Consider the following 23,724-nt stretch of genomic DNA (forward strand, 5'->3'; position numbering starts at 1 on the left):
TCCTGGTTGATACTGTCTCCACCAGTCTCTTTAAGGATTCCTTCTGTGTTGTGAAAAAGAATCATGTTTCCTGTCCACAATTATCATAATCTGGTTAATGTGTTTCCATTGTTTTTTATGTTGTAAAGTCAGATTACTTGTATCATTCATACTCTAACATAATCTGGAAAAGTTCTACTATTTTTTTAATTAAAAAAATCTATATATTAATACAAATTAGTATTCCTGTGCTCATGTAGCCAAAACTTTCCTTTTAAAAAAGCTGTTTTGAAGGGCAGAAACAACCATTTCATTATCTGCATAGGTTACTTTCTGGTTCATGCCAAGAAGTTTTTTCTAATGTCCTCAGGTATGGAGGAAAGACTTGTTTATGCACTTCAGTGGAAAAATTACATTAAATTTCTTTTTAAAAACATGTTTACTGTAATACTAGTCATGAACTACAAAGTCTGCAGCCAATGTTTAGGAGAACATTGATGGCACGAGCCAAGGCCTGTGTAAATTTTTGGACAATTTAATCACTGGATTATTTGATTTTGTTTGCTCCCACCAAAGAGTTGATATTTGTTGTTTCAGTCCAACAGGTGCCTGCAGCTGCGCATCAGGGAGTTCCGTGGGGGTTGTTACCATGGAAGGGCCTTTAAGAAGAAAGACATTACTAAAAGAAGGCAGGAAGCCTACAGTAAGGGGTTCTCCTCCCCCCCTCTTTGCTTATGCTTTTAAACCCCTCGTTACAATTTGAATATTATTTATGGTTGCTAAAGAAAGCAGTAGAGTGTCAAAAACAGCATGGCAGCTAATTCTGGCTGAACAGAAAGAGCCATGGGCTATGTCTCATGTTGTTGTTAATAATATTTACAGTCATACCTCGGGTTACAGACGCTTCAGGTTGCGTCTTTTCGGGTTGCACACTATGCATATCCGGACGGAGCCGAATGGGTTACTTCCAGGTTTTGGCGCTTGCGCATGCGCATAAACACTAAATCATGCTTTGTGCATGCGCAGAAGTGCCAAATCGCAACCCGCGTGTGCGCAGACGTGGCGCTTCAGGTTGCGAATGCTGCGGGTTGCGAACGTGCCTCCCACATGGATCACGTTTGCAACCCGAGCATCCACTGCATTTATTTCCTCCACTTTCCCCAGAAAATGGAGGCACCTTACAAAAATTAAAATGAGCACAACCAAACCACAGAAAGCTAAAACACATAAAAGTAATTACCTTGAAAATAATTAAACAATAATGGAATTAAAACAATGTTAAGAACAAATCTGTTTAATCACTAAAAGCAGTTCCCGAAAGCCTGCCTGAATAAAACAATCTTCACCTGCCAAGGAGAAGATTCAACAAGGAGGAGGCCAGTCTAGCCTCACTAGGATAAACACACTTGAACCGAGCAGACTGCAGGAGAGGACACATGGTCAGGGAGATGCAATCATGGTAGCCCCACTGCAACTCTGCCTCCTCGACCAAGACTTGGATGCTGTTCTGCAGAGAATCCTGGTTGAGAGAGCTGAGAGAGAATAACCTCCCCCATTTCATCCAACCAGTTTTCTGTAACACAAGATGGGTTAGCATGCTTGTCTTGTTTTACCATTTACTGGCCTGGCACTGACCAACAACATTTTCAACCTAAGAGGACTCTCACCAAGGCTATGCATGCTATTTGAAGTAGTGGACCATGCAGGGACAACCAGCACCCTGTTGCAGTACCCTCTTTCATAATAACCCTCTCCTTTCTACGGTTCTGATGTTCTTCTTACAAGTGTGTCATGACCAAACCTACATTGGTTGCATATAGTGCCAATAAAGGGCCCCGATTCCCACTGGGATGGAAAACAGGGAGGCCCAATAGTAGGAACTAGCACTAATGACAGATCCAGGTAACTCTACAGTAGTTTTGTCCTCCTCCCTGCTGACTTCTACAAGAGCAGCATGAGAATAAGGTGGAAGCTGACAGCCAGAAGACACTACCTGGACTAGTTGCAAGTTGTAAGACACACAGGTGGTGGCTGGCTGGGGCAGACCAGGGTTGGTGGCATATGATCAAATGTGTTGCAGATTGGGCTAAATGTGGGTTCCAGAAATGGCTGCTGTTTTAAGAGATGCTCCTGGAAACATCCAAAGAAAAGAATCTGCCACCATGCATCCTACACCATACAGTGGTGCCTCGCAAGATAAAATTAATTCATGCTGCGAGTCGCTTCGTCTAGCAATAATTTCGTCTTGCGAAGTGCGGGTTGCCGTGGCAAAAACAACAACAAAAAACGCCGAAAAACTTCGTCTTGTGAAGTGCGGCCATTGAAAACTTCGTCTTGCAAGTCACCAAAAACATCACAAGACGCTTTTGTCTAGCGAGTTTTTCGTTGCGCGAGGCATTCGTCTTGCAAGGTACCACTGTATAGACCTTTTGTTTAAACTTCAAAACCAGGTTATATTCCGCACCCTGGAACCCTCCTCTCCATAAGCTTTTCTTCTAGAAAAAAGGTGCCAGTAATGTGTACCCTTAAGTACCCCCAGGAAAAAGCACTAAGTATATAAGAAATGGCATTTGTTTGGGAGGAAAGGAAGAGTTTTAGGCCAATGATTCTTTCTTATATAGTAACTATTTCCTATTGGCAGAAATTTTCACTGCCTTCAAGAGGGTGGGGGGAGGAGAAAGGCAGACATGCACAGGAAAGAGTACTGTACAAAACAAAGAGTACATATCTGCTATTTTTTACATTCTGTAGGAGAGGAGAGGATACTCAGGCCTTTAGGCTTTGCCCCACATACCACTACATTTCCTCATGGCCTTTTGTGAAAATACCATTGCTTGATCCTAAAGGTTTGAAGTGCATTTATTATCGATCTGACTGGAGCGGACTTACTGAGCTGTAATGCATCCATCCCAACCAGCAGGGGTCAGCAGCACATAACCTTGTTTTTCAAAGTGAAGGCAGAATAGCTGGGTTTTCTTCACGGCAAATGCAGCCTCATAGTTGATAGCATGTCTGAAGCATCTCGCCTTCTTTCATGTTAGTTCTGGGAATTTATGTATGCTTTTGAAAGTTTTTTTAATTTCCTCCTTTCAGCTTTCCTCCTGGACTAGATATTGGGTAACCCTTTCAGGATCTACTCTGATCTACTTTGGAGCAAAGTCATTAAGAGGCACTGAAAGAAAGCATGTAAGCAAATAATTTGCCTTATTTTGTAGACCAAGTGCACATCCTATCTGCAATTGTTTCAGAGAATCAATTGGCTGCAGTATTCACAAAAACACAAAGCAGCCCAGGGTAGCAGAATAAAGGCAACTCCCAACTTGCATGCTATTGTATACATAACCGGTGCCAGGAAGCTGGAAATGGAACCTGAAGTGGGAGTATCCTGGAGAGTCCTTGTGGCTCACAAGAAGACCCTCCCCAGACAGTGGGGCAGCAGGTCTTTGTAGAGGCTGCTCAGCCTCCCCGCCTAACAGCTGGTGTGCAGGGCTGCTCAGCTGGTGTCCTCTTCGGGTTCTAGGGAGGGTCTCTTCAGCAGGGCTTTGTTGAGGCTGCTCAGCTGACTTATGGGGAAGCTTTCCCACATGTCAGCTAAGCAGCTTGAAAAAGCTTCACTGTGCCTCTGGCTTGGGAGGAGATTCTCCCCAGAGCCTGAAGAGGACATCCTCTTTGGGTTCTGAGGAAGGCCTCCTCATGAGCCGCAAAAGGACTTCCCACTTACATAAGTGTGCTCCCCACTTACACACATTTCAGTTATGCATAAGGGGCCCGGAATGCAATCTCTGAGTAAGTGGGGAGTCGCCTGTACTTCACAATTCAGCTCATTGATATTCTTCCTTGACTTTTTCTCTCTTTTAGTATAAATCTACTCCAGGGAAAAAAGTTTCTATTGTGGGCTGGATGGTAGCACTGCCTGATGACCCTGAACACCCTGATATTTTTCAGCTAAATAACCCAGATAAAGGTGAGTGTTTTATTTTTAATTGGACTTTCTTCAGAACAGTAAGTGTGCTAAGTAACAGTAAGCTTTACTATCAGTGGCATACAGTGAAATTTTTCAGAGGGGAACCGTTAAGGCCAGAGGCGCTAGTTTGTGTGGGGAGTCAATGTCATGCATGTGATGTCACGCATGTGAGCATCCTGCCTCCCTCCCTAAGCTGGGTAGAAGCTTCCCAGGCTTTGTGAAGGAGGCGTCAGGGGAACATTTAGGGGACTAGCCTAGTCCCCTTAGTCTAATGACCGCACACCATCATTTACTATGCTTTTGTTAAAACAAGCAAAAGCCCTGTAGCACAAGCTTTTGTGTACTGCACTAGAGTCTACTTCATCAGATATATAAAGCATTATCCTTGGCTGACAAGTATATATCCACATGGGAGCACTCAGAAAAAAAGCTGTTTATAATTCAATTTACATTCAAAACTGTAAAATACAAAGGAAACTATATGGATCTGTGAGGATCTGTTAAAACAGGTGTAGGGAACATCAGGTCCGAGGATTGAACGCAATCTTCCAGCCCTCTCTTATCTAAGCTGTGCCCCTTCACCACTTCTCCTCTATAGCTTCCTTAAGTGCTTTTGCCTCATTTAAATGTGTCTGATAAAGTTTGCTGGGATGAAGGATTGAAAGGTGGGTGTTTGGGTGTGAAGCCCTTTTGTATGGCTGGAATGTCTGTACATAATAGTCAGATTCATTGCTTTGCCCACTTTTGCAGACCCTCCAAGTGCCTCTATTTTCCAGGGACAGTACTAGATTTACAGTTTCTGATTTGACCCTGGAATGTCCTGCTTTTCCTTTGTTGTTGTTGTTTAGTCATTTAGTCATGTCCGACTCTTTGTGACCCCATGGATCATAGCACGCCAGGCACTCCTGTCTTCCACTGCCTCCCGCAGTTTGGTCAAACTCATGTTCGTACCTTCGAGAACACTGTCCAACCATCTTATCCTCTGTCCCCTTCTCCTAGTGCCCTCCATCTTTCCCAACATCAGGGTCTTTTCCAAGGAGTCTTCTTTTCTCATGAGGTGGCCAAAGTATTGGAGCCTCAGCTTCAGGATCTGTCCTTCCAGTGAGCACTCAGGGCTGATTTCTTTTAAAATGGATAGGTTTGACCTTCTTGCACTCCATAGGACTCTTAAGAGTCTCCTTCAGTACCATAATTCAAAAGCATTAATTTTTTGGCGATCAGCCTTCTTTATGGTCCAGCTCTCTTCTTTATGCTTTTCCTTAGGAATCCCTTTTTTCATAAGAGAGATGTTGGGTGGGTTTGGAGTTATCCGACCCCTGAGACATCTGAAGGTTTTTGTTTAATGTTTTCTTATATTTTTATATATGTTGAAAGCTACCCAGAGTGGCTGGGGCAACACAGCCAGATGGGTGGGGTATAAATAGTAAAATTACTATGGAGTCCCTATTTTTATCAGAGAAATGTTGGAGGGTATGCTTTTCCCCTGACCCCACAGAAGGTTCCCCAAAAGGGAATTCAGCCCTCATGTTGAAAGTTTCCTCACCCCTCCATTAAACACTCCTCAGCAAAAAGGTGCTGGGTTTCCACCCGCAACACAAGTTTCAGATTCTTTCATAATTGCCTAAGTAAAGTACCACCACTATTTCATTGCCTGTCCAGCTCACCTGCTATGAAAACTGGCAAGGCAGGAGTCAGTAAGCTGCTCCTGCTTCAGCATGCTAAACAGTATATCCCCCCCCCCAGCTCTTATAAACCAACAAGGTAAATACTGAATACTTTCTTAAATTAACAGCTTTACTCAGTAGAAACAAAGACAGGGAGGCTGGTTAAGATTTTTAGACTGGTTGGTGTTCTGATCAATTTGTACTCACTCTTTTGAGTACTCTGACATTTCAGACTAAGGTTCTTCAGTGGTCACCCAAACTGGTCATTACCAAGATTTTCTCTCTTAACAGATAAATTGTTGGCTTTTTAAAAACCTTTCAGCATCTTGTTCTGTTTCTTCCAAAGCTCAAGGGCTCCTTCTTACCTTTTATTTTTAACTTGTAGGCAATGTTTACAAGTTTCAGACTGGTTCAAGGTTTCATGCAATACTGTGGCACAAACATTTGGATGACGCATGCAGAAGCAACAGGCCTCAGGTAAGGTTTTTCTTCTGTTTCTGTTTGAAGCTAAAATAGTAGCCATATGGAAACTTTTTGAACAGAGTTATAACCACAACAAAAGCCTAGGCAAATTAGAAGTGCTTACTGATCTCTCAGTTTCCCCAAAACTAAGTTTCCCCAAAACCTGCATCTGATCTCTCAGTTTCCCCAAAATTGCATTGTTTGCAAATGTTTGTAAAATATTATTGTATGGATTGTAACCGATAATAGTTTTATTTCAAGTGTGTCCATTAAAATTAATGGGCAAGGCTAACTTAAATTCATTTCAGTGAGGCTACTTGGAGTAGAACATAGTTGGAGATGACCATTTTTTATATATTTAAAGCGGTGTGGTCCAACACACAGGTCACAATGCCTTTTTTTGGCACCCCTCAGCAACAATGTCAACATCTTATCACCAAGCTCAGCTACAGCACCCTTGGGCCTGTCATCTCTAGACTGCCTTTTTCAGGGGCAGAGGGAAGAGGGGGAAGCAGCCGGCTTGACAGGGTCTTGGCTATTTGTATTCATCCACGAGGGTTGTGGGGGGAGCTGCTCTTTTCTGCAGGGCTGCACACTAAAAAAGTTGCTATACAGTGGTACCTCTACTTACGAATAACTCTACTTATGAATGTTTCTACTTACGAATGGAGCTCTGTCCGCCATCTTGGATGTGGTTTAGATAGGATTTTTTCTACTTACGAATTTTTAGATAGGGTTGCTTCTACTTACAATTTTTTTCTCCCAATGCATTCCTATGGGATTCGACTTACAATTTTTTCCGACTTACAAATGTGCGTTCGGAACGCATTAAATTCGTAATTTATGATATGGAAATTTAATTCAGTGTGCAGCCCATGGTTTCTCTGTTAAAGTACTCTTACTCTTGGTCTGAGAAGATTTTTACCCTGCTCTTAAGCCAAAAAGGCTTCCCGAGCCAGGGCTTTTTTCCGCTGGAACTCACCAGAACTCAGTTCTGGCATCTCTCAGGTGAGTGCCATTGCCCTTATAAGAGAACAAGGGAGGCATTCATGGCGAGTTCTGGCACTTCTTTTTCTAGAAAAATAGCACTAACCAGAACCATTTTCAGATATCAAAAATAAAGAAGTCCCCACGCTCAGGCTTACAATTTACAACACAGACAATGGATTGGGGTGAGGAGGGGAGAAAACAAACTCAGCCACTCTGATTAATGATTTCAGAACATGCAGCAAATCACTCAGACCACACATGAAGCTGTTAATCATACATTCATAGAATCATAGAGTTGGAAGAGACCACAAGGGCCATCCAGTCCAACACCCTGCCAAGCAGGAAACACCATCAAAGCATTCTTGACATATGCCTGTCAAGCCTCTGCTTAAAGACCTCCAAAGAAGGAGACTCTACCACACTCCTTGGTAGCAAATTCCACTGCCGAACAGCTCTTACTGTCAGGAAGTTCTTCCTAATGTTTAGGTGGAATCTTTTTCTTGTAGTTTGAATCCATTGCTCCGTGTCTGCTTCTCTGGAGCAGCAGAAAACAATCTTTCTCCCTCCTCCATATGAAATCCTTTCATATATTTGAACATGGCTATCATATCACCCCTTAACCTTCTCTTCTCCAGGCTAAACATACCCAGCTCCCTAAGCCGTTCCTCATAAGGCATCGTTTCCAGGCCTTTGGCCATTTTGGTTGCCCTCCTCTGGACACGTTCCAATTTGTCAGTATCCTTCTTGAACTGTGGTGCCCAGAACTAGACACAGTACTCCAGGTGAGGTCTGACCAGAGCAGAATACAGTGGTATCATTACTTCCCTAGATCTAGATGCTATACTCCTATTGATGCAGCCCAGAATTGCATTGGCTTTTTTAGCTGCTGCATCACACTGCTGACTCATGTCAAGTTTGTGGTCTACCAAGACTCCTAGATCCTTTTCACATGTACTGCTCTCAAGCCAGGTGTCACCCATCCTGTATTTGTGCCTTTCATTTTTTTTGCCCAAGTGTAGTACCTTACATTTCTCCTTGTTAAAATTCATCTTGTTTGCTTTGGCCCAGTTGTCTAATCTGTTAAGGTCATTTTGAAGTGTGATCCTGTCCTCTGGGGTATTAGCCACCGCTCCCAATTTGGTGTCGTCTGCAAACTTGCTCAGGATGCCCTCAAGCCCATCATCCAAGTCATTGATAAAGATGTTGAATAAGACTGGGCCCAAGACAGAACCCTGTGGCACCCCACTAGTCACTACTCTCCAGGATGAAGAGGAGCCATTGATGAGCACCCTTTGGGTTCGGTCAGTCAGCCAGTTACAAATCCACTGAATGGTAGCATTGTCTAGCCCGCATTTTACCAGCTTCTTTACAAGAATATCATGGGGCACCTTGTCAAAGGCCTTGCTGAAATCAAGATAGGCTACATCCACAGCGTTCCCTTCATCTACCAGGCTTGTAATTCTGTCAAAAAATGAGATCAGATTAGTCTGACATGACTTATTTTTCAGAAACCCATGCTGACTTTTAGTGATCACAGAGTTTCTTTCTAGGTGCTCACAGACCGTTTGCTTAATGATCTGCTCTAGAATCTTTCCTGGTATTGATGTCAGGCTGACTGGGCGGTAATTGTTTGGGTCCTCTCTTTCCCCCTTTTTGAAAATAGGGACAACATTTGCCCTCCTCCAGTCTGCTGGAACTTCGCCTGTTCTCAAGGAATTTTCAAAGATTACTGCCAGTGGTTCTGAAATCACCTCTGCCAGTTCTTTTAATACTCTTGAATGTAGTTCATCTGGCCCTGGAGACTTGAATACATTTAAACTAGCCAAGTATTCTTGTACTACCTCCTTACTTATTCTGGGCTGTGTTTCCCCTGCTGAATCATCTGCTCCATATTCTTCAGTTTGGGCATTGTTTTCTTTTTTAGAGAAGACTGAGGCAAAGAAGGCATTGAGGAGTTCTGCCCTTTCTCTGTCCCCTGTTTGCATTTCACCATCTTCTCCTCTAAGTGACCCCACTGTTTCCTTGTTCTTCCTTTTGCTACGGACATACCCATAAAAGCCCTTTTTGTTGCTTTCATTCCTGGTTGATGAAACTATTGTTAGTGTATGCAACTTCCTCTGGTTGTCTTATGTTTAAATAAATAAATAGCTTTTATAGATGTGGGACCAGTTTATAACTTTCTCTTTTTTTTCTTTTTTCTTTTTGCGTGAGCACTTCCACTGCCTTGGGATGCTGACCTCTTCCATCCATGATAGGCTGACCATTCATTGTACTGACTAGTTTACTTTTCTCTGCCAGGTACCTGCAAACCTTATGTCATTTGAATAACGTGCTCCAGTATGTGATGAGACTTCAAGTGCCAAACTGCAAGATGGGAAGATCATTCCCACAGGAAAATGGAAGAAGGGGACTCTAGAGTGAGCCAGCTGTCTGTAACAGTGACTTCAGCACTTTTCTTATATAACTTGAAAGTAATTATGACACAGCTTCTAAAAGCAGAAAGTGAATGTTATCCTTAGGACAGGATCTAACTCAATGCACTGATGAGAGAGGTGATTTAGACTGATTGAAGATACAACCTGCTTAGTGCAGGATCCTTGACTTTAGCTTTGTGGTCACAGACTACCGTGGATTTCTGTTCTGCCACAAACTGTGCATCACATCTTCTGCGGATTTTTTTTTTATCTGCTCTTTTTATTGTTGAGCTGCTTTATGTGACTGAAGAACATTTAGCCCATGTTGGGTTTTCAATTATTTCTAATGCACAAAATGACAACAGTGTTAACTTTGCTGCAAAGTGTCAATTAGAATAGGACATTGTGGAACAACGTTTTTATAACCTTAAGTGCACTGAGTTGCTTGGCAATGTGGCTGCCTCAGATTTTGTATCAAACATAGGGACAAACCAATGTTCATACCTGAGCTATTTGAGAAATGTGTATTTTGGCACAAGATAAACCACCTTCAATTTAGTGTTTGTTTCTTGTAATTGGTTGTGCTGCTTTGTTTTAATTAACTACAGGTGCCCAGGCAAATGAAGGGTCTCTTGCTGCTGAAAAATCAGTTGGTGTTAACGCTCCTCCTGGGTTCTTTCACCCCAAAAAGAAATATTTGCCTTAAATTATTTGTTTTTCTTTTAACTGTGGGTGCTATTCAGTTTAGTTGCAAGAGCATTCCTGCCCTGGGACGAGGGGTTACACCCTCTCCCTTTTTCCAGGGATGGGGGGTAGGGCGGTTGCCAGTACATCCTTCCTGGGCCCACCTTTTTTGATACTTCACATACCTTTCTTTCACAGAAAATCAGTGTTAAGGCTATATTCAGCTAGGAAAGAATACATTGATTATCTCCTTTTCCCTCATTTCCTAACATATGAACAGCAGTCAGTAAGTACTCAGCCACTGAACATCTGCAAGACTACAACTGAGTGGTACAGCTTTTAATAAACATGGGAAGCCATTTTGGATTAACAGAACTCTGCATCTGAAGAAAGTACTGGCAAGGGCATGCTGTCTATTGATCTAATTGAATATTGTTAATCTTTGAATATTTTTTATTTTAAATAATTTCCTTTAGTGTTCAGTGTCTCAGTGTCTGTTGACTATTGTTTTTAATTGTCACATTGTATGCTTGTGTCATAGATCTAAGACTGAAATCCAGTATGAAACTGGCTGTCAAAGAGAACCCAGTTACTGAATCTAGTAAGCTACCCAAAAGGGGCGACAGGCAATTTTACAGCCAAATGTATCCCCAAACACCCTTTTTACAGTTGGGAGCTGCACAGCTGGCTTTCTTGCCAATCCAAAAGCTAAATTCATGAGAGCGAGGTACTTGTAATAAGATATCTATAGGTCTATCAACAAACTTATCATCGGCCAATGAATGGAATTCTCTTTTCAGACATCACCATCTCATAATGTGTTGGGATACAATTTTGAAGGGTTCTCTTATAAAGAGAGGTGGATTGTTTTTTCAAGAACATTTCTCTGGATTTGCCATCAAAAGCAAAGGTGTATGATTTTGTAACATCTCTGCATATATGTGGATAATATCCTACCTACCTGCAGGATGCAGAAAGAGACACATCTTGCCAGCTGAATGATGGTTATTAGAAGTCTGATTGCCAAACCTCCTACTTAATGCTGAAAAGCCAACACCATCCTTTTATACTAAATGATTAACCTCATCCAGGTGTGTACTCAAGTTTTAAATATCTGTATTTAAGCCAGAAACTCATTACAAAACCATGGATAACATTATCATCACTTCTACAGTTGTATTAAATCAAAGCACCTTTCCATTGACAGCCCAGCCTGACTTCTATCCTATGTAACTTCCAAGGATGCCAAAAATGCAAGGAGTACCCCACCTGATGCAGGGAAACTAATAAATGGTTAAAAGGACTAGGCCTTTTCATGCTGCCAAAGAGCAAATGCTATAGAAAGGGAATTATGACATGCATAATTTAGTGACTCCGTTGTCAACGAATGGCTTAAGGAAAAACAGTGGTGTTTGGGTTACCTACCAATCAAATAATTGGATGGAGAAGAACAATCTGTACGGTAAATTTTACCTCAGTCACTAAGGGTTAAAATATACATTGGTTAGAATACAAACTGTAGCTCTTTTGTCAAAATGTATTTGAAGCAAAATAAATTTGAACTGCTCAGAATAAGTTCCAAGACCTAGTTATATAATGATTCATCAGTAATCCAGGTGCTCAAAGTTACTGTCAGAAGAGCAACATTTAAATCTAAATAATAAATGCCCATGTTCATAAGTCAGCGTGAACCACAAACTGAAATTACACTGGCTACATCCAAAAACCATACACTATTGAAGGCAAAGGGATAGTTTATTAGATGCCTCTGAATGGACAGAAACAGCTATCAAGCATGAAGGCTGCAAAACTTAGATAATTTATGAGGAAATAAGTCCCAGTGAATCTAGTGGGCCTTCTAAGTAAGAATGTGTGGCCGCAAAACTCTTTCAGAACAAACACTTACAGAAAGCAGATCTGTATTTTGCTTTATATTTTACTTACTGGATAAACAAGGGAAAATATTTTGGCTTGTGAAGAATCCCCGCATCACAAGAAAAATGCCTCCCAAATCCCATCAGCCTCCACCCTTTTACATCAAGCACCTCAATCCAAAGGAATTTGGATCAGAAATCAGCACAGTCCTTGATAATGACATTGCATTAATGAAAATAACACTTGTCATGGTGACAGCCATGAGAGGGGAAATCTCCTTTTGTAATGAATGAAACTTGCATGCATCTGTAGAGGGGGAAATCTCTTGGAATTAAGCTACTTGAAAGTCCCTCTGCAAATCTGCATTTGGAATGTTTTGTTTTGTTTTTGTTTTTAAGAAAAGAAAGCAAGAACCAGTGATGCAAATGGCTGGCCATGATTTTGATTTGTTGTATATGGACATGGAAAGTTGTACAATAATGAGTTGTGTGATAATGGTGATATGATGCAGTATTCAGCAATATAAGCATCTTTGCTGCAGTGTTTTGAGAAGATGAAATAAACGAGTGTTAGTACAGTATATGAAAATTGTTATTAGCATAATCCACATTTAAATGGTTCTCGTCCTATAAAAGCATGAAGCTCTACTTAGCTACTGATTTTTGTGTGTGTGCACCTTTTACTGTGAATTCAAGTGATGCTTATTGGTACTATTTAAAATACCACTTCCCTCAAAGGATATCACAAAAACTGTGCCCTGGCATGTATGTGTGTGTGTGTGTAAAAATACACACAAACTCATACTCAGCTCTTGTGCTTGAAAACAGTTCAAATTATTTCAATGTTGGCAACAGATCCACGTGTGCAAAGGCATATTCTACGAATTGGCTTTGTCCTTTGAAATGAATAGTGGTGCTGGTGCAGGTGAGATAACCCCATACTACACACCAGTATTCCTATGCCCAGAACTGATTACTGGATCAGGTCCTAGTGAATAGTGATAATTGTACAAAGCTAGTCTTTTTGTTCAGCTATTCTGCAAAAGGGTCCCTATCAAATTATTTTCAGGATGACTGTTAATGATTTGTTTAGCTGTATTGAGCAATATTATTTATTATTAATTTATTAGCGTGTATGTAATTTAAAAGTAAACTTAGTGCCAAAATGCATGTTTTTCCAATTAGCACTCAGTCAAGGTATAGACAATAGTATTCAATTTTTGACCCATTTGTCACATTGTGATGTAAACCAATTTCTATATTTCAATTTGTTTCTTGTGAGAACTGTTGCACTATTTTATTTTATTTTTACTTTTAGCTGTATTCCAGCAGCCCACTGCATGCCATTTGTGTAAGGCCTCTTTCTAAAAAATCTTGTGAATTGTCTCTCATAATAACCACTGAACTTTTAACTCTTGTGTGGGAGTCTTTTAGGTTTTTGGCACAGTATTTTGTTACCTCAGTCTTCTATCAGGTTGCTGTATTTTTCAGCTTGTTACATTGATGATAATTGTTTCACTAATTAAAAACTTTAATGTAAAAATACAATATGGTTTTCTTTCTTTAGCACATATTTTACACATATGGTTTATAACTGCTTTTTGACGCAAAGGCCCCCAAAGCTATGAACATATTAATACAAAAGAAACATGCAATTAATATAAAATAGCAGATCACAATTATACTGGTTGTGCATTCGTCAACAGCATCCATGGTGTCACTTAACATGCAGCTCCCCAGCATTCCACCTTTTGCTTGGAAGCCAGGTTAACTAACACACATACACCCCTTGCCCAGCTCATCCAATCTCTCACATCCACAAGCACTCATCCAGCAGCAGTATCCTCATCCTAATCACCCCTCAAAGGAGTAAAAGGCATGATTTCCACTAGCAGCTACTCACATGCAATAGGTTGTTGTTTACCAGGTGCAGATAAAAAAAGTCTGGGGAGGCCAAGTTAGCATTGTCAGGCTCTTGCCAAGGCCCACATTCCTGAAGGGGATGTTTGCTGATCAATCATCAAAAAATTTCTGGCCCTGCTGCTTTCCCCTCTTGATGTTGCTGCCCTCAGTGAGTGTACAACTAACTACATTAAGTGAAGATAGCGAGCAGCACCCCCAACTTGCTTTGCACTCCCCCTTCTAGTTGCTGAATGGATTGGGCTGAAAGTGGGGAAGCAAATGGGCAGCAGTTGCAGGGTTAAAGAAAAGACGGCCCAATTCAGAGACAATTGGTCCACTTGCCCAAGAGCTCCCAAAACCTAAAAACTTTGCAGAATTAGTGTTGTTGAGGATTTCAACTTTTCTTGTTTTTTTTTTTATAAAAAATCTATCCTTTGTGATATCAGTGAAATTCATATTTGAAACTGCAATAGGTATTGGCAGAAGCCTCCAGGGTTCAGGAAGTTGAATTTGTTTTTGTTGAGGTTCTGAAGAATAAAAGACAATTCCATAAAGCCTGACAAGAAGAAAATATAAAGAAAACTAGGAAATGCTGGAGGAAAACAATCAGGCAAAAGCTGCTAAGACTTTCATCAAGCTGTTTACACAAATTTGTTTGCATTTTATAGTTAATTGTCTACATCATGGGTAGGCAAACTAAGGCCCGGGGGCCGGATCTGGCCCAGTCACCTTCTAAATCAAGCCCATGGACGGTCCGCGAATCAGCATGTTTTTACATGAGTACTGTGGAATGTGTGTTTTTACCGGTATTTAAAATGCTTCTCTTGTTATTTGTGGGGCATAGGAATTCGTTTACCCCCCCTATATATATATATATATATATATATATATATATATATATATATATATATATAGTCCGCATTCTCCCTTCACTATCAGAGGCACCATGCCTTCTGAATGTGATCCTGGGAATCACAAGTGCGGATTACCAGAGGCATCTAAGTGGCCACTACAAGAACAGGATGGACTGGATTAACCTTTGGCCTCATACAGCACGGATCGTCTTATGGGTTACAATAATAAAACTAGTGCTTTGGTTAAGTGAAACTCAGTGTTCTGAGAGGGGGAAGTCCAAACAGGCTTATCGAGGTGAATGCATTAATCCGTTCAGTCAAATTATTAAAGTAAACTTAGGGTGGGAACACCGAATGATTGAAGACTGGGAACTGGCATGTTTCCGCCTGAGGCCTACTCCTACTGTGCTCTATAGTGCTGTGGGTGCCTCAGATTAGTGGCTGCCAACCCTAAATCTAAATATTTATACCTTATTATGGCATTGGGTAAGGGTCCTAGAAAGTAGGGAAAGTGCCCTTTAAGATTCCTGCATTGCAGGGGGTTGGGGTAAATTACCCTTAGGATCCCTTCCAGCTCTACATTCTATGATTCTTTTATTATTGGTGGGTAGGATGCTTTAGTCCTACTGACAACACAGGGGCGCCAAGTTCTGGAGGGCACCAGGGAAGAGGTGGAGGCTGGATGTGGCACCTCCCGGCATCCGCTTGCTGCCCTGCCCGCCTCCACCATGCCGCGCCAAAACAGGGCCGCGCCCAGAGCCTCCGTCTGCCGCGGCCACCACAGCACGAAGCGTCCAGCTGAGCCAGGAGGTGCGCGGCCAGCCTTCGCCTCTTCTCCACCGGAGGAGCTGCCTTCCAGCCGCTGCCCGCCTCCTCCAGCCCCGCTGGCAGCGCAGTCCTCCCTTTAAAAAGGCCAACTCTGGGAAAGGGGGGGCACAGGAGGATACTTTGCACCACAGCACCGGATATGCTTAAGACGGCTCTGCCTACTGACTTAAAAATATGAAGGTGTTTTAGATTTTTATTTACAGATAGGTAGCCGTGTTGGTCTGCCGTCAAAACAAAATAAAAATAAAATAGAAAATTTTTCTTCCCATCCCACCCTGAGGAAAGGCGGTTGGAGTCTTTTAAAATCCCCTCAGGCTTGCTTGATTTCTTTTGAGGGGATTTTTAAAGACCCCAACCGCCTTCCCCATCCCCCTTTCGAATAGATTTTATTTTTTAAAATTTTATTTGTGTGCCGCTTTTCATTCAAATGAATCTCAAAGCAGCTTACAAACAATAAGTAACATGAATGGAGCATCGCAAATACATCCGTAAGTCAGTCCTATAACACGTCACAACAAAAACATCAACAATTGCAATCTGTAAAACACTATAAACAAAACATCAACTAAAAAAAAAAGCTAAACATCGCACTTCACACAAAAGGCATATTATATGGCTGAAAAAAATCAATACGGCATTAACGATCTCTAAAACAATACAGTACTGTACATTGGTTGGGCAGAGACAGATGGAAGGGAAAGTGAGAGGCTACATTTTGAGGGCAGAACAGAAAAGAGCCCCCAGATTTAAGCCGCGAGAGTGAAATGCGATAAATAATAATGTTTTCTTGATTGATCCGTTTATCCACCGTGGTCGTTAAACGTGTACATATCTATTTAAACTGCCATCTTGATGGCAGCGTTCCCCACCCCTGGTGCGCGGGGGGGGCATGTGGGGGAGGCCATATTCACATTCTAAAAACAGTTAACTTCTTGATCTATTTTAAACTGTTACCTTGAAGGAAGATTGTTCATTTGTGTTGTGTGTGTGTTTTGCTCCCTAGAGGGGTATGTCCGTTTTCTTTCCATCGTACTCGCACAGGAGCCAGTTCAGGGGAAAGATTACTTGAAGCCTTAAAAAAAAAAATCCCCTCAGGCTGCGGCTAAAGGGGCGCTTCCCGCCTTTTCTTTCTGTCCTCAGAGCCCTTGAAGCGCTGGGAGGTAGGAGGGCAGGAAGAAGCAGGTCTTAATTTTCTTGTAAACCGCGCTTTCTTCCCGCTTCGTAGCAAATCCTTGTATAAGAGGTAATTCTACCCCCTCCCTCCGACCCAAGTTGGTGAAGAATACGCTCCCTAGTTATGGGGGGAGAGGAGAGCAGATCACACAACAACCTTCTATAGCTAGGAAAACACACACACACACACCACAAACACACCTCGTATTTGGGGGGGGGTTTCCCCTACATCCGTTTTAGAAAGCAAAACGGATAGGAACCCTTTATGAATAGGGGTTGGGGGTTGGGCAGAAAATCCCGAGTTTGCAAGAGTTGAGAGGTATTTCTCACAGACTTGGAGGGGGAATGAGAGAAACCCGCATAAATAAGTATGGGGCTAATAACTTTTTCATTGGGGTGAGGGATAGCTTTTTAACATGGGTTAGAGAGCTCATCTATAAAGCTGGAGAACCTTGTGTTGTTTGGGCATGGATTTATACAGTATTGTCTTTTTGTCTAGGCTACAGTATAGAATAATTATCCCACATTTATTGGTGTTGGGGAGGGGGAGGAGATGCAGAAAGTGAGGGGGGCTCATTTTTAGCAGAAGGGGGAAGCTTATTTAAACCCCTCTTTCCCCACCCCCATCCTCTCCAGCAGGACAAATCAAAGTCCCCCTTAGTAGGAATGTGAGGAGCTAACCTGGACTAATTTATGGTTAGGGAATGTGGATTCCTTTCAAGCACACACACTGGGAAGATATTTCATATATGGGTGAGCTGATCACACATAATATCATTATGAGTTGGCATGTATTCCAGTGTCACTCACAATTATTCAAGATTTTAAGGCCTTGTTAAGCATCTTTATCTAAGACTATCCTTAAAATTGGTTTCTTGGTTTTGAGTAAGTTGATAATAACATTCTCTCCCTGCTTTTTCCATTTCAGTTACAGGCACTTTGTTGCAAGGTCAGGAGTTAAAGATGTATTGCTGTAGAAGAAAGAATTTTATGGTGGTAGTTTCTTTTCTAATTGTTCTGTCCTTTGAAGCATACTTGTGGCTGATGCAAACCCCTTTGCTGCCACAAACAATACAGTCAACTGATCTCTGCAAAGGTGAAATTGCCAATGATACAATAACAGCTTTAAAATATAATAAAACTGTTATGTACTGAGCTGAATCCTAGAACAATAGGATTCAGAATCAGCGGGAGCTACCCAATCCAACTCCAGGTGGAAGTGAATCCGCAACCTGATTGGCCTGCTGGAGCAGCCAATCAGGCGGCTGGCAGAAGTGAATCTGCTACCTGATTGGCCTGTAGGAGCAGCCAATCAGGCTGCAGGCAGAAGTCAATCCACAATATAATTGGCCCACAGGTGTAGCCCTGAAGTAGCCAATCACGCAAGGCCCATTGTGTAAATAATGTATATAAGCAGATGGTTTTGGGAAAAGAGCCATTCGTCTTCTCTTCTTCTCCTTGATGAATATGAGCTGAATAAAGAGCATGAAATTCACTCTCGACTCCGAGTATATTTCAAAAACATTCATCATTTCACCGTATCACGATGACAGACAAGGAAACCTAACTCGTGTGATTGCAATAGTGCGCTACAAGAAAATACAGGACCTCTATTGTTGGTTTTGCTGTAGTCATGATGGCCATGTCTCCATAATAAGAGCAGCCATAGACATTCACTTTCATAGAACTGATTTCCCTTTTGGTCCAGCAGATATTGTGTGCTCGGAACCCAGAAAGTGCTCTCCAAAATACGTGTCCATTCATTCATCTCCTAGAGGGAAAATCGACAAGCTACCAAGGTTTGAAATAAAAAACCGTGTGCCCGAGGATTCATTTTCTGCTGAATTCACTCTTTGTCTCCCTGTCATGTTTGGAAACTACAACAATGTCTTGCAGTTCATACAAAGCATGGAAATGTATAAAATTCTTGGTGCACAGAAAGTGCTGCTCTACATGTACAACTGCAGCCAACTCATAGAGAAAGTATTGGAATTTTATGTTGCAGAAGGTACCATTGAAATTATTCCATGGCCAATTTATTCATATGTTAATTTCTCTTCTTTCTGGTATTCTACCAAAGACTGGGACTATGGGAAAGCTACAGTCCTAAATGATTGCATCTACCGCAATATGTACAGGAGCAAATATGTGGTTCTTAATGACATTGATGAAATTATCCTACCCATTAAGCATCTGAGTTGGAAAACAATGATAAGTTATCTTGAGGATCGAAATCCAGAGACAGGCATCTTCTTGTTTGAGAAACATTTATTTCCTCAGCATATCTTTTCCTCTACAGACACACTCAACATTTCATCCTGGAAAATGGTCCCAGGAACTAATATACTACAGCATATTTACAGAGAGCCCATTAAACTGAAGTTCAGTAATCAGAAAAAGATGATCATTAATCCAAGAGCAGTGGTTCAGACTTCAGTCCACGCCATTCTCAAAGGTTATAGTAAGACGCTGGTAGTTCCCAAAGAGATTGCAATTCTTTATCATTGCAGACAGTATGTTGAAAAAGAGGTCCCTGGAAAATACCTCATTAGGGACGCAACGATCTGGAGATACAATGTTTCTTTGATTAATAATGTTAACAACATACTTAAAAAACAATTCCCTAGAAAGAGTTCCAAGCTTAGATGGAATAAATTCTAGGGAGGCATTGTAGCTTTTATAAACATTTGTATTTTTACACATACAAAATTACTAACAAAGTGCTGGTACAATCCATATGCTAAATTTGTAGAATGTAATTCTACAATTAGAAATGTACAACCACCTAGTAAGTAAAGTCAGTAAAGTTATTATTCTAAAGAACTTTTTTTAAAGCATATTTTCCCCAGACATCAGTTTCTATTCACTGTTACCTGGACTTAAATCTACACTATAGATTGTCCTAAGCTCATACTCTTATAACTGTCATGGCTTTCTTCAACGAATCCTAGGAACTAATTTACCGACAATATTTCTCTATTCCTCTCCCTTTCCACTACTTCGTTACTTAACATCCTGTCCAATGAATAGTTTTGAAAAACTTGCTTATCATTTTGTGCAGTTTATTTGGTCCTGAATAAAGATTTTATCTGATAGTTTCGGATTTTCTTCTTTTTCCTCCAACCTGTGGCTGGAACTAATAACACAAGCTGTGGCAGAAACTCTAGGAGTCTCTCTGAGTAGAAAAAGAACTTGCAGGGAACTTGCAGCCCTTTCCTCTTGTTAGCCTTTACAACCCTACATCCTCATTCTGCATAACTGTTAAAATGCAGGAACCCTTACCCACCTGGGTACTCACCCTAGCAAATACCTGTAATCAATTCTGTATGTCCTGCTGAGAGAGATTTCAGGAAAGGAGGTGGTGCAAATATCACAGCAGGTTTCTCTAAAGAAGTGTAAAGCAGTTGGGGAGTGGCCTTAGCTCAGTAGCAGAGTATCTGGCACCTTGCGGGAGTCACAGTGCCTTATCCCCCACCCCCTATACTGAAAATTTAAAATTATGAGCACAGATCCTCCAACTAAGCCAAATAAACTATTGGCTGAGAACATTCAGGCAATAGTACTGAATGTACATTGTACAGTACCTTCCTAAGAACTAGAAACAGGAAGCTGCCTTCATGTGTCACTATGTCTTTATTTATCGCGGGGGGGGCGGGTCCTCGAACCGCAAGCTGCCTTATACTGTGTGACTGAGAACTTTGTGACACTTCCTATTGTCCTGCTGCTTTCTCCCATGGCAATTTCTATTTAGTGCTCAATGAGAGCAAACAGCAATTCGTGTTTTCCCTGGATTGTCCTTTGTTCCAATCTATCAGAGTGGCTGGGGAATAAATTGTTGTTGTTGTTGTTGTTGTTGTTGTTGAAGAGTGCATTTTCCATTGGAAAGGATCTTGTCAGAAGGAAAACTCCAACCTGTGCCTAGAAAGCATGGGTCAAGTGGAAAACTGCACCGATCCATGCTTTCTAAGTGCAGCACTAGCGGAAGTGTGGAAAAGTCTTCAGTCAGAGCAAATCTAACTTGAGTTTGTCTATATTGACTGGCAGAAGATCTACAGGGTTTCAGGCAGATGTTTTCCAAATCCTTACCCTCCCACAAACACATTTATGTTGACTAATGGATTGAGGTTGAATCCTGACAAGACAGAGGTACTGTTCTTGGGGGACGGGGCGGGCTGGTGTGGAGGACTCCCTGGTCCTGAATGGGGTAACTGCCCCTGAAGGAGCATGTGCACATCCTGGGAGTCATTTTGGACTCACAGCTGTCCATGGAGGCGCAGGTCAATTCTGTGCCCAGGGCAGCTGTTTATCAGCTCCATCTGGTACGCAGGCTGAGACCCTACCTGCCCGTGGACTGTCTCGCCAGAGTGGTGCATGCTCTAGTTATCTCCCGCTTGGACTACTGCAATGCGCTCTACGTGGGGCTACCTTTGAAGGTGACCCAGAAACTACTGTGCAACTAATCCAGAATGCAGCAGCTAGATGGTGACTGGGAGCGGCCGCTGAGACCACATAACGCCGGTCCTGAAAGACCTACATTGGCTCCCAGTACGTTTCCAAGCACAATTCAAAGTGTTGGTGTTGACCTTTAAAGCCCTAAACAGCCTCGGTCCTGTATACCTGAAGGAGTGTATCCTCCACCATCATTCCACCTGGACACTGAGGTCCAGCGCCAAGGGCCTTCTGGCGGTTCCCTCACTGTGAGAAGCAAAGCTACAGGGAACCAGGCAGAGGGCCTTCTCAGTAGTGGCGCCTGCCCTGTGGAATGCGCTCCCATCAGATGTCAAAGAGATAAACAACTACCTGACATTTAGAAAACATCTGAAGGCAGCCCTGTTTAGGGAAGTTTTTAATGTGTGACATTTTAATGTATTTTAATATTTGTTGGAAGCTGCCCAGCTGGGGAAACCCAGACAGATTGATGGGGTACAAATTATTATTATTATTATTATTATTATTATTATTATTATTATTATTTAAAAGGCTGTAGAATATTAATCATCCAAAGGCACCAAGCTGGGGAGTCACTGCAGAAAAGACCTATTCTCATGTTGCCACCCAAGCACATACTTCCTCTGATTCTTTCCTGACAAATGTCATCATGCAAGACGACCAAAGCAGTTTCTGTGCCAAAACCAGGCCTGAACCCTGAATCTGCTTCTTCCAAGAGCACCTGGGTCTGGTGTGCCTTAGGTTATTCCTCAGGTTATGTCTGTTTGTTTTAAAAGAGCAAATGCTTCTGTGTGAACTAACACTCACTGTAGACATGCAGGGCAGTCATACTTTCATTTTTTTTTTTAAAAAAATAATTTTTATTGATTTTTTGACATATAACAACAAAACATACATCACCCACACACCAACCCCGGCATTACCTAAAATAAAAAACAAGAAACACAAATAAAAACATTAACATATCTAAACATAATAAAAACAAAAACATACATATATAGTTCAAAAACCATTCATCTTTTCTGACATTGTAGGTTGACCTCCTCAGCCCCCCTTACTGTGGTTCATCTTATACTCTCTTTGGCAATTTCATAATCATCATCTTAACATTGTTTCTTTCTATCTTAAACATGTTTATACCTTTTAAATTTTACACCAAAATTCTATAATTATCCTTTTCATTATAGATTACATATTTATCATCTATGACAACATCATACTCCTCTTTCCTTACATATTATATTTCTGCCTTAAACATACTTCTTCATTTAATTCATATTATAAAATTCTTTATCTACTTTTATACTATACTAAACTAAAAATTCTCTTCCTTACACCCACGCCCCTCTTCTAAGAACTCCCCATCTCAGTCAAAACCATATCTCTATTGTTAACCCTTCTAATCACGTCCCCTTTTACGGTCGGCAAGTCTATATAAACCAGGGGTCCCCAGACTTACCGGGCTTCGGGCCGGTGCCCGCCGTGCCGACCGCGCGACGGGCCAGAGGGCAGGGGAGTGTGCGCGCAGCGGGCCGGAGGGCGGGGGAGGGCGCGCCCGTGCGCATGCGCACACGCACACGGTCGGGGGAAAAATTGCTGAAAATCGCTTGTGCGCATGCGTATGGGCCTCCCCCGCCCCGGAAGTGCATCGAAAAAATTTTTGAAGATCGCCGCCGCACCGCGCGCTGTAAGAGCGGGCGGCGGCAGCGGGTGGCGGGGGTCGTCGCGGGCCGGATTGGGAGGCCAATTGGGCCGCATCCGGCCCGGGGGCCGTAGTCTGGGGACCCCTGATATAAACAGTCCTATTTTGATCCGGGTTACCCTATTACATAGCCAATTATAAACTACCTTTATCCCACCCCCTTCCTCACCTTTCTTTCTACCCTCATTCCTTTAACCTTCCCCTGCTGCCCTGCATCTTTATTCAATCCTGTAATTCTAAGCACCCCTTTTCTGTTTTCTTTTGTCATCTCGACTCCTTGGTCCGATGTCTTCATCTGTCGAGAGGAGATATTTTTCAGTTCATACTGGGTTTTCTCAGCTAGTTTTTCGTGCACAGATGGACTCTCACTCCTTCTGTACCACTCAATTTCTTCTATATGGACTGGGGTGCTCTCACCCTTCCCCAGTCCTTCTTGTTGAATTTTCTCCTCCAATTTTGACTGGACAGTTGGACTCTCACTCCTGCTGTTCAGTTCTTTCTGATCATCGCAATCTTTGATTTTTCTAATCTCCAGATTGCACTGTACCAAGTCATTTTTAATTTCCAATAGCTGTGCCAGCACAAACTATATAAAGTCAAACAGGTTTTGGCTATCTGGTTTCCTTCTCCAAGGACAGTCAGTGTTTGCAGAACAGGAAATGGTAGCCATAACTCATCCGAAATCAAAAGTCAAAAGTATTACTCCATTTTCTTTATTTTCTTCAAGATCCAATCCAATTCTCTTATAAATCCAGTCCTTATATTCAGTAGAGCTCGTGGCAATT

At 41.9% G+C, this 23,724-nt stretch overlaps 2 protein-coding genes and 1 long non-coding RNA gene across 16 annotated transcripts in view; 2 read left to right on the forward strand and 1 right to left on the reverse strand.

The window, feature by feature from the left end:
- RALGPS1 (Ral GEF with PH domain and SH3 binding motif 1) overlaps positions 1 to 13,579 on the forward strand; it is a 206,914-nt gene extending 193,335 nt beyond the window's left edge. For all 14 annotated transcript variants that reach the window (XM_060270379.2, XM_088664937.1, XM_060270383.2 and 11 more), the window contains 5 exons: positions 577 to 682; positions 3,073 to 3,165; positions 3,838 to 3,943; positions 5,993 to 6,084; positions 9,358 to 13,579. In XM_060270379.2, the coding sequence (XP_060126362.1) occupies positions 577 to 682; positions 3,073 to 3,165; positions 3,838 to 3,943; positions 5,993 to 6,084; positions 9,358 to 9,387 (427 nt within the window). In that variant the 3' untranslated portion in view covers positions 9,388 to 13,579. The remainder of the gene's footprint in view (positions 1 to 576; positions 683 to 3,072; positions 3,166 to 3,837; positions 3,944 to 5,992; positions 6,085 to 9,357) is intronic.
- A 4,036-nt stretch (positions 13,580 to 17,615) lies between these two features.
- On the forward strand, positions 17,616 to 19,449 carry LOC118084273 (beta-1,4-galactosyltransferase galt-1-like). Its single transcript, XM_088664947.1, has 2 exons — positions 17,616 to 17,931; positions 18,298 to 19,449. Exons 1-2 carry the CDS (start codon positions 17,752 to 17,754, stop codon positions 19,447 to 19,449), a joined length of 1,332 nt encoding a protein of 443 aa, XP_088521073.1. The 5' UTR covers positions 17,616 to 17,751.
- On the reverse strand, positions 19,039 to 20,398 carry LOC148686637 (uncharacterized). Its single transcript, XR_015948713.1, has 2 exons — positions 20,087 to 20,398; positions 19,039 to 19,352 (listed from the first exon to the last, which is right to left on the reverse strand). It is a non-coding gene; the product is annotated as an uncharacterized LOC148686637 (long non-coding RNA).
- Positions 20,399 to 23,724: the final 3,326 nt, after the last annotated feature.

This window comes from Zootoca vivipara, chromosome Z2 (genome assembly GCF_965207765.1).
Source record: "Zootoca vivipara chromosome Z2, rZooViv2.hap1.1, whole genome shotgun sequence".
Lineage (NCBI taxonomy): Eukaryota > Metazoa > Chordata > Lepidosauria > Squamata > Lacertidae > Zootoca > Zootoca vivipara.